General features: G+C 47.6%; 1 protein-coding gene across 2 annotated transcripts in view; it reads right to left on the reverse strand.

The window, feature by feature from the left end:
- Positions 1–17790, reverse strand: part of LOC137362542 (butyrophilin subfamily 3 member A1-like) — a 142087-nt gene that overhangs the window by 15363 nt on the left and 108934 nt on the right. For both annotated transcript variants that reach the window (XM_068026930.1, XM_068026931.1), the window contains exon 7: positions 13035–13061. In XM_068026930.1, the coding sequence (XP_067883031.1) occupies positions 13035–13061 (27 nt within the window). The remainder of the gene's footprint in view (positions 1–13034; positions 13062–17790) is intronic.

Here is a 17790-nt window from a genome sequence, read left to right on the forward strand (position 1 = left end):
CCGAGGGGTTTTCCCTGGATCCAGCCCCTCAGTTCAGCTTGGTGGGGGGACCTTACACAGTGGTCTTTCCCCATTGAGCCTTTGCTGCAGCTGCCCCAAGCTTTAGTGTGTCCCTCAGCATGTAGTCCTGGACCTTGGAATGTGCCAGTCTGCACCATTTGGTCGTGGGCAACTCTTTGCGCTGGAAGACCAACAAGTTTCGAGCAGACCAAAGGGCGTCTTTGCACCCTTTATTGTTGGACTTGCAACATACTGGGCAAAAATGTTGTCCTGAATGCACCTCAAGAATTCTATTCCCTCAATTCCTTTTACAATAAAACTATCCCAGTTAATATTGGGGTCATTAAAATCCCCTACTATTACTGCCCTACTGTTCTTGCACTTCTCAGAGATTTGCCTACATCTCTGCTCTTCTATCTCCCTCTGAATGTTTGAGGGTCGATAGTACACTCCCTGCAGTGTGATTGCCCCTTTTTTATTGCTTAGCTCAATCCATATGGCCTCATTTGATGAACCTTCCAACATATAATCCCTTCTCACAGCTTCCACTCCCCCTCCTTTCTTATCCCCCACTATCACATCTGAAAACCCTGTAACCAGGAACGTTGAGCTGCCATTCCTGTCCCTCCTTCAGCCATGTTTCTGTAATAGCTGTGATATCATACTGCCATGTGTCTATCTGTGCCCTCAGCTCATCTGCTTTATTTGCTATACTCTTTGCATTGAAATAGATACCCTTGAGCACTGCCAAACTCTTCTTTAAATTTTCTAACCCTCGTTTCCTCTGTCTTCCAGACTCATGCATTAATTTTCCGATGTCCATTTTCATTTCTGATTTTGTTCCAGCTGAGTTTATCCTCAGGTCCCCATCCCCCTGCCAAACGAGTTTAAACCCTCCCCAACAGCACTAGTAAAACGTCCTGCAAGGAACTCAGTCCCGGCTCTGTTCAGGTGCAACCTGTCAGGCCTGTACAGGCCCCATCTCCCCCAGAGCCGGTCCCAATGTCCCAGCTGAAGCCCTCCCTCCTGCACCATCTTTCCAGCCTCACATTCATCTGTCTTATCCTTCTATTTCTATACTGACTTGCACGTGGCACTGGGATTAATCCAGAGATTACTACTTTTGAGGTCCTGCTTGCTAATTTCTTGCCTAGCTCCCTAAATTCTGACTGCAAGACCACGTCCCTCTTTCTACCTATGTCATTGGTTCCGATGTGGACCATGACTGCTGGCTGTTCACCCTTCAGGATGCTCTGCAGCCGCTCAGTGACATCCTTGACCCTGGCACCAGGGAGGCAACACACCATCCTGAATTCACGTCTGCAGCCACAGCCCCACCACCCGCTCCCCCCCCCCCCCCCCCCACCCCACCCCCCCACCCCCATGAACCTGGCTCTGGCTGCTCTCCCTAGGTGAAGCATCACTTTCTTCAGTATTCAGAACTGAATACCTGTTGAAGAGTGAGATGCACTCAGGGGTCTCTTGCACTACCTGCCTGATTCTTTTTGACTGCCTTGTGGTCACCTATTCCCTCTTTCCCTGTATACACTTAAGCTGTGAGGTGACCACATCTATAAACGTACTATCCATGTAGCTCTCATCCTCATGGATGCACCTCAGTGTCACCAGCTGCCGCTCAAGTTCCAAAACCTGGCGTTCAAGCTGCTTCAGTTGACGACACTTCTTGCACAAATGGTTCTCCAGGATACGGGAAGCATCCTGGATCTCCCACATAGCACAGGAGGTGCACTCAACAAGGTTGAAGCAACCTTGCCATTCCTTAATTTATTAGTTGACTCTTTGCTCTGCTAAAAATAACCTTACAAATACTAAAACTGCTTAGAATAAAAATACCAGCTACTCACTTGTTCCTTATTTGCAAGCTATTTACACACACACCCTAACAGTAATGTACATGCCCAGCTATTGAGAGTTATTCCCTAACAGCAATTAATCACCAACCAATCACCTTACAGCTTTCCTGTGACGTCACTGTTCACTTTTTGTTTTCAAACGCCTGGACTCCTCTCCGCTGCTCTCCCAGAAGGGAAGTGATCTAGGCCTCAATCCTCGAGCTCTATTTATCCGCTCCTTACTCCCTGTTCTTCCCACATGGTATGAGCAGGCCCAATGCATGATGATGTCATTAAACATGTTAATTGGCCATCTTGGTGTCTGTCTTTCTTTACCAGTTCCTCCCAATATATAACAATTCCAGAGTGTGTCCCATGCAATAAATGCACATTTTGATTTCTTTACAATAATTTCAAATATATTCTTTTGTGTGGCACTGCTGCAGATTTACTTCAATTTCCTGGGGACTGGCAGTGCTGCTGCCCGTTACCGCACAGAGTTCTTCAATGATACATCGTCTCATTCTGCCCTGTCTCAGCTCATCTGCTGCTGAAACCCTCTTCAATGCCTGTCAATCCAGGGAATCAAGGCAAATCAGCTGTGGTGCTATACAAATGTATTTCTCCTCCATTGTTTTTAAATGTATAAATATCAAGATATTATTGTCAAATGAGATAGGTTCTAAAATGAGCTGAGACTATGGCCGGAGTTTAACAGTCCCCCACAGGAGCAGGCTGGTGGTGAGGGTGGCGGGTCGTAAAATTGAGTGGGAGGTGGGGGGAGGGGGGGCGGAATCATTCCTGACACCTTCCTGCCCCCGCTGTAATCTTTCAAAGGGCAGTGGTGAGAAACACCCCGCCTGCCCCAGACCATTCAATGACCTTAAGTGGCCAATTAACGGCTACTTAAGGGTCTCCTCCCACCACCGCTGGGGTGAGCCCTCCTGATCGGGCACCCTGTGCCTCATGGATGGCCCCCCCATTGCACAACAACCCCCCCCTCCACCCCACACCGATCACACTTGCCTCACCAGGACCTGGCCGATTGTCCCTGGCGAGGCCCCAAAACTTATCTCCCTTCTGGGGCCGACGTCCATGATCCTGCTGCTGGCTGGGTGCAGTGCCAGAAATGGCCACCGCTCCTGGTGCTGTGGCTGGGACTGTGAGCTGCCGGCTCTCTGATTGGCCAGCAGCTCCATTAGGCGGGACTTCCTGCCTCAGAGAGGCGGAAGAGGCCCAAGATCACTTAAGGGCCTGGGGCACATAAAATGTTAGTGTGGCTCCCAGGCCCAGTGGAGGCGGGCTCACCCCCAACTTTTTGACTGGTGGGCGGGGTCTCCCGCCAAATGTAAAATTCCGGCATATTTCATGCAACTGGAGGATTGCAGTTAGGCTCCAACTGGAGGATTGCATCCAGTTCTGGTCACCACACTTCAGGAAGAATGTGAGGGTCCTTGAGAGGATGCAGAGGAGATTTACCAGAATGGTTCCAGGGATGGAGGATTTTAGTTACAAGGTTAGGTTGGAAAAACTGTGTTTGTTCTCCTTCGAATAAAGGAGATTGAGGGGAGATTTAATCGAAATGTAGAAGATTGTGACAGGTTTAGATAAGTTAGACAAGGAAGAGTGGTTTTCTATTCACAAATGGTACAAGGACTCGGGGACACAGATTGAAAGTTTTGGGTAAGAGATGCAGGGGGGATGTGAGGAAGCACTTACTTACACAGTGGGTGGTAATGACCTGGAACTCACTGCCCACAAGGGTGGTGGAAGTGAAGATGATCAATGACTTCATTGGGAATCGAGCCGGGGAGTGGGACTGACTGTGGAGAGTGGCATAAACTCGATGGGCCGAATGACATCCTTCTGTGTGTAAATGTCTCAATAATTCTGAAGTATTATTTTTGCTGAGGTGGATTTAGAAACTGAAAAGGGAAGTGACATGATGGTGCATAATTTATTCTCTAGTATGGTGATTTATTTTATTCATTTTGGGAATATGGGTGTCGCTGGCAAGGTGCCCTCATTCAGGCAAGTGAAATGTATTCCGTCACACTCCTGACTTGTGTCTTGTAGGTGATGGAAAGGTTTTGGGGAGATGGGAGGTGAATTACCGCAGAATACCCAACCTCTGATCTGCTCTTGTAGCTACAGTATTTATGTTCAAGAAAGAGTTAGATATAGTTCTTAGGGCTAATGGGATCAAGGGATATGGAGAGAAAGCGGGAACAGGTTACTGAGTTTGGATGATCAGCCATGATCGTATTGAATGGTGGAGCAGACTCAAAGGGCCGAATGATCAACTCCTGCTCTTATTTTTCTATGTTTCTATATGGCTGGTCCAATTAAGTTTCTGGTCAATGGTGACCCAAGAATGTTGCGGGTGGGGGATTCAGCTGTGATAAAGCCATTGAATGTCAAGGAAAGATGATTAGATTCTCCCATGTTGGAGATGGTCATTGCCTAGAACTTGTGAAATGTGAATGTTATTTGCCATTTATCAGCCCAAGCCTGAATGTTGTCCAGGTCTTCCTGCATGTTGCCATGGGCTCCTTCAGTATCTGAGGGCTTGCAAATGGAACATAAACACTGTGTAATCATCAGAAACATCCCCAGTCTGACCTTATGATGAAGGGAAGGTATGATGAAGCAGCTGAAGATGGTTGGACCGAGGGCGCTGCCCTGAGGAACGCCTGTCATGATTTCTTGGGGCTGAGATGATTGCTCTCCAACATCCACAACCATCTTCCGTTGTGCCAGGTATGACTAGGGAGAGTTGTCTCCCTCTATCGCTATTAACTTCGATTTTACTGGAGCTCCTTGATTCCACACTTGATCAAATGCTCCCTTGATGTTAAGGGAGTCAATCTCACCTCACCTCTGGAATTCAGTTCTTTTGTCCATGTTTAGACCAAGGTCATAATGAGGTTTGGAGCCGAATGCTCCTGGCAGAACTGAGTATTGGTGAGCAGGTTATTAGTGAGTAAATGTCACTTGATAACACAGTCGACAACACCTGATTATTGAGAGTCGACTGATGGGACAGTAATTGGCCAGATTCGATTTCATAGAATCGCAGAAACCTATTCAGCCATTCAGCCCATCGTTACTATACTGGCTCTTTGAAAGAGCTTGGTCCCACACTCCCTTTTTTTGTCTGTAACCTGTCAGTTCTTCATCCTCAAGTACCTATCCAACTGTTTTAAATTATTTGTGGAATCAGTTTCCACCACCTTTTCAGGTAGAACATTCCAGATTCCATAAACACTCTGAGTGAAACATTTCTCCTCATCGCCCCTCTACACTTTTTTCCAATGTTTTTAAATCAATGACTTCTGATTCTTAACCACTTGTCAGAGGGAATAATTTTTCTCTATCAAAGTCTCTCATCATATTGAAAACCTCTATTAGGTCACATCTTAACCTTCTCTGTTCCAAGAAGAACAGTCCTAACTTTTCCAACTTCTTCCCATAACTGAATTCCCTCATCCCTGGTAACATCCTGGTAAATCTCCTCTGTAACCTTTCGAAGGCTTTTACATTTTTCCTGAAGTGTGTTGCCCAGTATTGTCCACAAAACTCCAGCCGGGACCGAACCAGTTGTTTATAAAGTTCCAGCATGATCTCTTTGCTTTAATAATCTATTCCTTTATTTATAAATTCAAGGAACACATATGTCTTTTTAACCACCTTATTAACTTTCCCTCCCACCTTTAAGAATTTATGGATGTGAACAACAAGGTCTCTGTTCATCCACACTTTTCAAAATCGTGCAATTTATCGGATACTGTCTTTCCATATTGGTCCTCCCACAGTGCATCACTTTGCACTTCTCTGCATTGAGCTCATCTGCCAAACTTATGTCCATTTCATCATCCTGTCTGTGTCATCCTGAAGTCTACAATGATCCTCATCACTATCTACTACATTGCCAAGCTTTGTATCATCTGCAAACTTTATAATGTTGCTTCCTGCACCCGAGTCTATCTCCTTTGTTAAAATTGAAAAGTCAAAACTGATCCTTGGGAAACACCACAGCAAACACCTCCCTATGGTAGCATATTGGTAATGTTACTGGACTAGGAAATAATGTGTTTGACTGTTAACTGCTCTCTGAAATGGCCTAGCAAGCCACTCAGTTAGATCAAATCACTACAGAAAAAAGCACTATGTGGCTGCAGTGGTTCAAGAAAGCAGCTCACCACCACCTTCTCAAGGGCAATTGTGATGGGCAATAAATGCTGGCCTTACCAGCAATGCTCACAACCCAAGAATGAATAAAACAAGTCTGAAAAACATCCAGCCACCATCTGCTTCCTGTCATTGAGTCAATTCTGTGTCCATATCGCCACTTTCCTCTGAATTCCATAGGCTTCCATCTTCTTAACAAGTCTCCCATGTGGCACTTTGTCAGATGCCTTCCAATATCCAGATATAGAATATCTAATGCACTACCTCAGTAAAACTCAATTCCACTTTTCATTACTGAACCTATTTAATTTCAATCTATTTCTATTTGCTGTTTTGCAACCTTATATTTTTAATAATTTCGTTTTCTGTCACTTCTGTTAAATCACTGTGTACACCGTGTCTAAATACTCATTCGGCAAGATATTTAATTTGAACTTGAGCAATATGGGTTGATAATTTAATCCATTGACTTGGTGGTATAGAAATGGTGCCTATATATGAGTAGTCAGAGGAGGAGTGGGGCCTATTAGGGACAGAGAGGCTTAGAGGCACCGGGCTTGGTTGGGTTCCCCTTGTTTGAATGTTCCTGGCCTGTACCTGAAGCATCTCTTCCTTAAAGATAACCCATTGTTCCGATACAGCTCTTCCTGACAGTCTTTGGTTCCGTTCTACCCTGGCTAGATCCCTTCTCATTGCATTGAAATTAGCCCTCTTCCAATCTAGACATTCTAACTTATTTTGTTTCTTGCTTTTCTGTATTACTTCTCCAAACCTTATAATACGATGATCACTCTTACCCATGTACACCCTCACAGTCACTTGGTCCACTTGTCCCACCTCATTTCCCAGCACCACATCCAGCAATGCCTCCTTTCTAGTTGGGCTGAGAACATATTGATCACAGACATTTTAGAAAATCTGCCCCGATTTAACCTTGACTCTAAAATTATCCCAATTGACATTTGGGTAATTAAAGTCCCCCAATATAACCACTCTATAGTTCTTGTACATCCCTGACTTCCCTGCAGATTTGCTCCTCTATCTCTCTCTCACTATTTGGAGGCCTATAGAATACGTGAGAAGCAGAATGGAGACTGGATTCAATCTCACTTTGAAGAAATGGAACCTGTCATAGCCGTCAAGTGCACTGCACTATTGAACTACAAGAAAGCCCCCAGCAAGCTAACATCCTTAGCACTTAAAGTAGCCAGAAGCACTGAGCAAAGAACAGCCAGGCGCTGTACAAATGACCACTGGCAACACCTATGCAGTCGTATTCAGCTGGCCTCCGACACCAGAAACATCAGAGGACTGTATGACGGCATTAAGAGAGCTTTTGGGCCAAACATCAAGAAGATCGGCCCCCCCTCAAGTCTAAATCAGGAGAAACGAGTAAGCAAATGGACCGCTGGGTTGAGCACTACCTAGAACTGTACTCCAGGGAAAATGTTGTCACTGAGACTGCCCTCAATGTAGCCCAGTCTCTGCCAGTCATGGATGAGCTGGACGTATAGCCAACAAAATCGGAACTCAGTGATGCCATTGATTCTCTAGCCAATGGAAAAGCCTCTGGAAAGGCATTACCCCTGAAATACTCAAGTGTGCCAAGCCTGCTATACTCTCAGCACTCCATGAACTGCTTTGCCTGTGCCGGGAAGAGGGAGCAGTACCACAGGACATGCACGATGCCAATATCATCACCCTCTCTAAGAACAAGGGTGATGGCAGTGACTGCAACAACTAGCGTGGAATCTCCCTGCTCAGCATAATGGGGAAAGTCTTCGCTCGAGCCATTTTAAACAGACTCCAGAAGCTGGCTGTGCGTGTCTACCCTGAGGCACAGTGCGGCTTTCGAGCAGAGAGATCCATTATTGATATGCTGTTCTCCCTTCGCCAGCTACAGGAGAAATGCCGTGAACAACAGATGCCCCTCTATGTTGCCCTCATAGATCTCACCAAAGCCTTTGACCTCGTCAGCGGACATGGTCTCTTTTGACTACAAGCAAAGATCGGATGTTCACCAAAGCTACTAAGTATCATCACCTCATTCCATGACAATATGAAAGGCACAATTCAGCATAGCGGTGCCTCATCAGACCCCCTTCCAATCCTGAGTGGCGTGAATCAGGGCTGTGTTCTCGCACCGACACTGTTTGGGATCTTCTTCTCCCTGCTGCTCTCACATGCATTCAAGTCGTCAGAAGAAGGAATTTTCTTCCACACAAGATCAGATGGCAGGTTGTTCAACCTTGCCCGTCGAAGAGCGAAGACCAAAGTACGGTCCTCATCAGGGAACTCCTCTTTGCTGACGATGCTGCATTAACATCCCACAGAGAAGAGTGCCTGCAGAGACTCATCGACAGGTTTGCGGCTGCCTGCAACGAATTTGGCCTAACCATCAGCCTCAAGAAAACGAACATCATGGGACAGGACGTCAGAAATGCTCCATCCATTAATATCGGCGACCACACTCTGGAAGTGGCTCAAGAGTTCACCTACCTAGGCTCAACTATCACCTGTAACCTGTCTCTAGATGCAGAAATCAACAAGCGCATGGGAAAGGCGTCTGCTGCTATGTCCAGACTGGCCAAGAGGGTGTGGGAAAATGGCCCACTGACACGGAACACAAAAGTCCAAGTGTATCAAGCCTGTATCCTCAGTACCTTGCTGTACAGCAGCGAGGCCTAGACAACGTATGTCAGCCAAGAGCGGCGTCTCAACGCATTCCATCTTCGCGGCCTCCGGAGAATCCTTGGCATCAGGTAGCAGGACCGTATCTCCAACGCAGAAGTCCTCGAGACAGCCAACATCCCCAGTATGTATGCCCTACTGAGCCAGTGGCACTTGAGATGGCTTGGCCATGTGAACTGCATGGAAGATGGCAGGATCCCCAAGGATGTATTGTACAGTGAGCTCATCACTGATGTCAGACCCACCAGCCGTCCATATCTCCACTTTAAAGACGTTTGCAAACGTGACATGAAGTCCTGCGACATTGAGCACAAGTTGTAGGAGTCAGTTGCCAGCGATCGCCAGAGCTAGCGGACAGCTATGAAGGCGGGGCTGAACAGAAGCGAGTCGAAGAGACTCAGCAGTTGGCAGGAAAAGAGACAGAAGTGTAAGGAGAGAGCCAACTGTGTAACAGCCCCGACAACAATTTCACCTGCATCGGCTGTGGAAGAATTGGCCTTTATAGCCACTCCAGGCACTGCTCCACAAAACACTGACCACCTCTAGGTGCTTACCCATTGTCTCTTGAGGCCAAAAAGGAAAGGATAGAATACCCTTAGCAGTGTGACCATCCCCTTTCTGCTCCTCAACTCTAACCAAGTGGATTCTGCCCTTGCCCCTTCAAGGACATCCTCCCTTTCCAGCACTGCAATGTCTTCCCCAATCAGGAATACCACCCACCTCCCTTTTTTCCTTCTCTATCTTTTCTGAGCACTTTATATCCTTGTATATTAAGCACCCAGTTTTCACCATTTTTAACCATGTTTCCGTTATTGTCACTACAACATATTCCCATACTATTTGTGCTTGTAGCTCAACAATCTCATCTAGAACACTTGGTGCATTTACACACATGTATTGTAATCCTGTCTTTGCATTCCTCATCGTCCTTCTCAGTCCATTCCCATCCAATCGAGAACTACTCTCTTCTCTTGTACTGTCTAACACTCTCACTCTGACGCCACCTAATTCTTTGCTATTTTCTACACTAATGCTATCTGTCCCTTCCAATTCTCTGTGCACTGTGACGTGCCTCTTGTATTATCTCCTGGTTCCCACATCCCTGCCAAGTTAGTTTAAACCCTCACCAATAGCACCAGCAAATCACCCCACAAGGAATCTTGTCCCAGCTCTGTTCAGGTACAACCTGTCCGGCCTGTACATGTCCCAACTTCTCCAGAACTGGTCCCAGTGCCCCAGTAATCTATAGCCCCCCCTCCTGCACCATCTTTCCAGCCACGCATTCACCTGCACGATCCTCCTATTTCTATACTCACTTGCTTTCATGCACTTCAGGTTCTTCCTCTAAATTACAGCTAATGGGATACGGAGAGTCTCCTGACAACACAGAGCATGTGCAGAGCGATCGCCAACATCATCTGTGTATCTGAGCAGTTTCCATCTTCCAGTATGTGTCTGCGCATTCACGTATCAACTTCACCACGTTATGACGTCAGATGTAATGATGCCCGAGTGTTCCTTCACTCCTCAATGGCCGCGATCACCACCTCCATCCCCTCCAACACTACCCCACTCTCTACCGCAATCACTACCTCCATCCCCTCCAACACTACCCAACTCCCTCCCGTGATCACCACCTCCATCCCCTCCAACACTATCCCACTCTCTACCGCAATCACCGCCTCCATCCCCTCCAACACTACCCCACTCCCTCCTGCGATCACCACCTCCATCCCCTCCAACACTATCCCACTCCCTCCCGTGATCACCACCTCCATCCCCTCCAACACTACCCCACTCTCTACCGCAATCACCGCCTCCATCCCCTCCAACACTACCCCACTCCCTCCTGCGATCACCACCTCCATCCCCTCCAACACTATCCCACTCCCTCCCGTGATCACCACCCCCATCCCCTCCAACACTATCCCACTCTCTACCGCAATCACTACCTCCATCCCCTCCAACACTACCCCACTCCCTCCCACAATCACCGCCTCCATCCCGCCGCTCCCACCTGCTCACCGCTCCATCCTGCCGCTCCCACCTGCTCACCACTTCATCCTGCCGCTCCCACCTGCTCACCGCTCCATCCCGCTGCTCCTGCCTGCTCACCACTCTATCCCTCTGCTCCCGCCTGCTCACCACTCCATCCCGCTGCTCCTGCCTGCTCACCACTCCATCCCACTGCTCCCGTCTGCTCACCGCTCCATCCCGCTACTCCGCCTGCTCACCGCTCTATCCCGCTGCTCCCGCCTGCTCACCGCTCCATCCCGCTACTCTGCCTGCTCACCGCTCCATCCCGCTGCTCCTGCCTGCTCACCACTCCATCCTGCTCCTCCCACCTGCTCACCGCTCTATCCCGCTGCTCCCGCCTGCTCACCGCTCCATCCCGTTACTCTGCCTGCTCACCACTCCATCCCGCTACTCCCACCTGCTCATCGCTCTATCCCGCTGCTCCCGCCTGCTCACCGCTCCATCCCGCTGCTCCCGCCTGCTCACCGCTCTATCCCGCTGCTCCCGCCTGCTCACCGCTCCATCACGCTACTCCCGCCTGCTCACCGCTCTATCCTGCTGCTCCCGCCTGCTCACCGCTCCATCCCGCTGCTCCCACCTGCTCACCGCCCCATCACGCTGCTCCTGCCTGCTCACCACTCCATCCCGCTACTCCCGCCTGCTCACCACTCCATCCCGCTGCTCCCGCCTGGTCACCGCTCCATCCCGCTACTCCCGCCTGCTGACCGCTCCATCCCGCTACTCCCGCCTGCTTACCGCTCCATCACGCTACTCCCGCCTGCTCACCGCCTTATCCTGCTGCTCCCGCCTGCTCACCGCTCCATCCCGCTGCTCCCACCTGCTCACCGCCCCATCCCGCTGCTCCCGCCTGCTCGCCACTTCATCCCGCTGCTCCTGCCTGCTCACAGCTCCATCCCGCTGCTCCCGCCTGCTCACTGCTCCATCCCGCTGCTCCCGCCTGCTCACTGCTCCATCCCGCTGCTCCTGCCTGCTCACAGTTCCATCCCGCTGCTCCCGCCTGCTCACAGCTCCATCCTGCTGCTCCCGCCTGCTCACCGCTCCATCCCGCTGCTCCTCCCTGCTCCCGCCTGCTCACCGCCCTATCCCACTGCTCCCGCCTGATCACCGCTCCATCCCGCTGCTCCCGCCTACTCACCGCTCCATCCCGCTGCTCCCGCCTGCTCACCGCTCCATCCCGCTGCTCCCGCCTGCTCACCGCCCCATCCCGCTGCTCCCGCCTGCTCACCACCCCATCCCGCTGCTCCCGCCTGCTCACTGCCGCATCCCGCTGCTCCCGCCTGCTCACCTCTTCATCCCGCTGCTCCTGCCTGCTCACAGCTCCATCACGCTGCTCCCGCCTGCTCACCTCTTCATCCCGCTGCTCCTGCCTGCTCACAGCTCCATCCCGCTGCTCCCGCCTGCTCACTGCTCCATCTAGCTGCTCCCGCTTGCTCACCGCTCCATCCCGCTGCTCCCGCCTGCTCATCACTGCATCCCGCTGCTCCCGCCTGCTCTCCGTCCCATCCCGCTGCTCCCGCCTGCTCACCGTCCCATCCTGCTGCTCCCGAATCCATCCCACCTCTCACTTCCCGCCTTGCAGCTAGCAGCCCACTCGCTCCCAACCCACCACCTCTCTGAGCAGTGAGGCAAGGAGCGAGAGTGGGAGGGAAAAGTGAGCAAATGGGCTTGGAAGAGAACGGCAAGATCGAGTGGTGAGCAGTCGAGAACGGCGGGATGGAGCGGCGGGAAGGCAGGTGCAGGAGGGAGCAGGGAAGCGAAGTGGCGATCCCGGGATGCAGTGGAGTGCTGTTCGGGAGTGGGGTGGAGACAGCGATCACAGCCATTGAGGGGTGAGGGGGTTTGGGTTCAATTCTTGTTTTGTGACAAATTGAGCAGCGCCATCTTTATTACTGGCAGCTGCCTGAGACGTCACAGACAGCGAGATTTCAGTCAATGAGGCTGCAATTGTGATATGGCAGTACTGCGCCACCTAGTGGTTGCGCTGTCTGAAAACGCAGCCTTTAACTAATGGTCTTTACATGTCCTGCAGGAGGGAATTGTGTGGTTCACAGAAAACCAAAACTGAAATGTGGAATCTGATCCCAAAACACCAATTAAAAGTCCTGAAATACAATGTAATAAAAAGGAATGTATCTTATTTAGTTGCACTGGAACAGTGGTCATGGTCATAGGCCTTTATTTAAGGGTATTTTTCACGTAATTTTTTTTGAGTTGTCAGTTTTTGAGTTTATTCTTTCTTGTGTTACAATAATAAGATCTTACCTTCACAGTCACAAATTCTCTTCCACTCTGGAAATAGAAACAACAAATGAGACTGGAGTAATCTCTCAGTGATCTAATACATTATTAATTACACAGAAAAGAGTTTTACAGGCATTTTTAAACATAATAGATACCTCCTAATGGACCTCGTGTGACATTACTCACTGCAAATTGGAAGCTAATTTTATCAGGGAACAAGTACAATTGCTTTGCCTGACGGCAGTGCCTGTCACATATTCAGTGCCCACAATATTCCCCTCATCGAGTTTAATAGGCAGAAAACCGTGGGCACTTTTGGAATAAATTTACTCATCTGTCCACCCAGCATTTCTCGAGAATTTCTCGGATCTGTCAGTATTGTGAATTGCTCAGATCTGTCAGTATTGGGAATTGCTCGGATCAGTCAGTATTGGGAATTACTCGGATCTGTCAGTATTGGGAATTGCTGGGTTCTGTCAATATTGTGAATTGCTGGGTTCTGACAGTATTGTGAATTGCTGGGTTCTGTCAATATTGTGAATTGCTGGGTTCTGTCAGTATTGTGAATTGCTGGGTTCTGTCAGTATTGTGAATTGCTGGGTTCTGACAGTATTGTGAATTGCTGGGTTCTGTCAATATTGTGAATTGCTGGGTTCTGTCAGTATTGTGAATTGCTGGGTTCTGTCAATATTGTGAATTGCTGGGTTCTGTCAGTATTGTGAATTGCTGGGTTCTGTCAATATTGTGAATTGCTGGGTTCTGTCAATATTGTGAATTGCTGGGTTCTGTCAATATTGTGAATTGCTGGGTTCTGACAGTATTGTGAATTGCTGGGTTCTGTCAGTATTGTGAATTGCTGGGTTCTGTCAATATTGTGAATTGCTGGGTTCTGTCAGTATTGTGAATTGCTGGGTTCTGTCAGTATTGGGAATTGCTGGGTTCTGTCAGTATTGGGAATTGCTGGGTTCTGTCAATATTGTGAATTGCTGGGTTCTGTCAGTATTGTGAATTGCTGGGTTCTGTCAGTATTGTGAATTGCTGGGTTCTGTCAGTATTGTGAATTGCTGGGTTCTGACAGTATTGTGAATTGCTGGGTTCTGTCAGTATTGTGAATTGCTGGGTTCTGTCAGTATTGTGAATTGCCGGGTTCTGTCAATATTGTCAATTGCCGGGTTCTGACAGTATTGTGAATTGCTGGGTTCTGTCAGTATTGGGAATTGCTGGGTTCTGTCAATATTGTGAATTGCTGGGTTCTGTCAATATTGTGAATTGCTGGGTTCTGTCAGTATTGGGAATTGCTGGGTTCTGTCAATATTGTGAATTGCTGGGTTCTGTCAATATTGTGAATTGCTGGGTTCTGTCAGTATTGTGAATTGCTGGGTTCTGTCAGTATTGGGAATTGCTGGGTTCTGTCAGTATTGGGAATTGCTGGGTTCTGTCAATATTGTGAATTGCTGGGTTCTGTCAGTATTGTGAATTGCTGGGTTCTGTCAGTATTGTGAATTGCTGGGTTCTGTCAGTATTGTGAATTGCTGGGTTCTGACAGTATTGTGAATTGCTGGGTTCTGTCAATATTGTGAATTGCTGGGTTCTGTCAGTATTGTGAATTGCCGGGTTCTGTCAATATTGTCAATTGCCGGGTTCTGACAGTATTGTGAATTGCTGGGTTCTGTCAGTATTGGGAATTGCTGGGTTCTGTCAATATTGTGAATTGCTGGGTTCTGTCAATATTGTGAATTGCTGGGTTCTGTCAGTATTGGGAATTGCTGGGTTCTGTCAATATTGTGAATTGCTGGGTTCTGTCAATATTGTGAATTGCTGGGTTCTGTCAGTATTGTGAATTGCTGGGTTCTGTCAGTATTGTGAATTGCTGGGTTCTGTCAGTATTGTGAATTGCTGGGTTCTGTCAGTATTGGGAATTGCTGGGTTCTGTCAATATTGTGAATTGCTGGGTTCTGTCAGTATTGTGAATTGCTGGGTTCTGTCAGTATTGTGAATTGCTGGGTTCTGTCAGTATTGTGAATTGCTGGGTTCTGACAGTATTGTGAATTGCTGGGTTCTGTCAATATTGTGAATTGCTGGGTTCTGTCAGTATTGTGAATTGCCGGGTTCTGTCAATATTGTGAATTGCCGGGTTCTGACAGTATTGTGAATTGCCGGGTTCTGTCAGTATTGGGAATTGCTGGGTTCTGTCAATATTGTGAATTGCTGGGTTCTGTCAATATTGTGAATTGCTGGGTTCTGTCAGTATTGGGAATTGCTGGGTTCTGTCAATATTGTGAATTGCTGGGTTCTGTCAATATTGTGAATTGCTGGGTTCTGTCAGTATTGTGAATTGCTGGGTTCTGTCAGTATTGTGAATTGCTGGGTTCTGTCAGTATTGGGAATTGCTGGGTTCTGTCAATATTGTGAATTGCTGGGTTCTGTCAGTATTGTGAATTGCTGGGTTCTGTCAGTATTGTGAATTGCTGGGTTCTGTCAGTATTGTGAATTGCTGGGTTCTGTCAATATTGTGAATTGCCGAGTTCTGTCAGTATTGTGAATTGCCGGGTTCTGTCAATATTGTGAATTGCCGGGTTCTGACAGTATTGTGAATTGCCGGGTTCTGTCAGTATTGGGAATTGCTGGGTTCTGTCAATATTGTGAATTGCTGGGTTCTGTCAATATTGTGAATTGCTGGGTTCTGTCAGTATTGGGAATTGCTGGGTTCTGTCAATATTGTGAATTGCTGGGTTCTGTCAATATTGTGAATTGCTGGGTTCTGTCAGTATTGTGAATTGCTGGGTTCTGTCAGTATTGTGAATTGCTGGGTTCTGTCAGTATTGTGAATTGCTGGGTTCTGTCAGTATTGTGAATTGCTGGGTTCTGTCAGTATTGGGAATTGCTGGGTTCTGTCAATAGTGTGAATTGCTGGGTTCTGTCAATAGTGTGAATTGCTGGGTTCTGTCAGTATTGTGAATTGCTGGGTTCTGTCAGTATTGTGAATTGCTGGGTTCTGTCAGTATTGTGAATTGCTGGGTTCTGACAGTATTGTGAATTGCTGGGTTCTGACAGTATTGTGAATTGCTGGGTTCTGTCAGTATTGTGAATTGCTGGGTTCTGTCAGTATTGTGAATTGCTGGGTTCTGTCAGTATTGTGAATTGCTGGGTTCTGACAGTATTGTGAATTGCTGGGTTCTGTCAGTATTGTGAATTGCTGGGTTCTGTCAGTATTGTGAATTGCTGGGTTCTGTCAGTATTGTGAATTGCTGGGTTCTGACAGTATTGTGAATTGCTGGGTTCTGTCAATATTGTGAATTGCTGGGTTCTGTCAGTATTGTGAATTGCCGGGTTCTGTCAATATTGTGAATTGCTGGGTTCTGTCAGTATTGGGAATTGCTGGGTTCTGTCAGTATTGTGAATTGCTGGGTTCTGTCAATATTGTGAATTGCTGGGTTCTGTCAGTATTGTGAATTGCTGGGTTCTGTCAGTATTGTGAATTGCTGGGTTCTGTCAATATTGTGAATTGCTGGGTTCTGTCAGTATTGTGAATTGCTGGGTTCTGTCAGTATTGTGAATTGCTGGGTTCTGACAGTATTGTGAATTGCTGGGTTCTGTCAATATTGTGAATTGCCGGGTTCTGTCAGTATTGTGAATTGCCGGGTTCTGTCAATATTGTGAATTGCTGGGTTCTGTCAGTATTGGGAATTGCTGGGTTCTGTCAGTATTGTGAATTGCTGGGTTCTGTCAATATTGTGAATTGCTGGGTTCTGTCAGTATTGTGAATTGCTGGGTTCTGTCAGTATTGTGAATTGCTGGGTTCTGTCAATATTGTGAATTGCTGGGTTCTGTCAATATTGTGAATTGCTGGGTTCTGTCAGTATTGGGAATTGCTGGGTTCTGTCAGTATTGTGAATTGCTGGGTTCTGTCAATATTGTGAATTGCTGGGTTCTGACAGTATTGGGAATTGCTGGGTTCTGTCAGTATTGGGAATTGCTGGGTTCTGTCAGTATTGTGAATTGCTGGGTTCTGTCAATATTGTGAATTGCTGGGTTCTGACAGTATTGGGAATTGCTGGGTTCTGTCAGTATTGTGAATTGCTGGGTTCTGTCAATATTGTGAATTGCTGGGTTCTGTCAGTATTGGGAATTGCTGGGTTCTGTCAATATTGTGAATTGCTGGGTTCTGTCAATATTGTGAATTGCTGGGTTCTGACAGTATTGGGAATTGCTGGGTTCTGTCAGTATTGTGAATTGCTGGGTTCTGTCAATATTGTGAATTGCTGGGTTCTGTCAGTATTGTGAATTGCTGGGTTCTGACAGTATTGTGAATTGCTGGGTTCTGTCAATATTGTGAATTGCTGGGTTCTGTCAATATTGTGAATTGCTGGGTTTCGACAGTATTGTGAATTGCTGGGTTCTGTCAGTATTGTGAATTGCTGGGTTCTGACAGTATTGTGAATTGCTGGGTTCTGTCAATATTGTGAATTGCTGGGTTCTGTCAGTATTGTGAATTGCTGGGTTCTGTCAATATTGTGAATTGCTGGGTTCTGTCAGTATTGTGAATTGCTGGGTTCTGTCAATACTGTGAATTGCTGGGTTCTGTCAGTATTGTGAATTGCTGGGTTCTGTCAATATTGTGAATTGCTGGGTTCTGTCAATATTGTGAATTGCTGGGTTCTGTCAGTATTGTGAATTGCTGGGTTCTGTCAATATTGTGAATTGCTGGGTTCTGTCAGCATTGGGAATTGCTGGGTTCTGTCAATATTGTGAATTGCTGGGTTCTGTCAGTATTGTG

The sequence above is a fragment of the Heterodontus francisci genome, unplaced genomic scaffold, assembly GCF_036365525.1.
Source record: "Heterodontus francisci isolate sHetFra1 unplaced genomic scaffold, sHetFra1.hap1 HAP1_SCAFFOLD_631, whole genome shotgun sequence".
Classification (NCBI taxonomy): Eukaryota; Metazoa; Chordata; class Chondrichthyes; order Heterodontiformes; family Heterodontidae; genus Heterodontus; species Heterodontus francisci.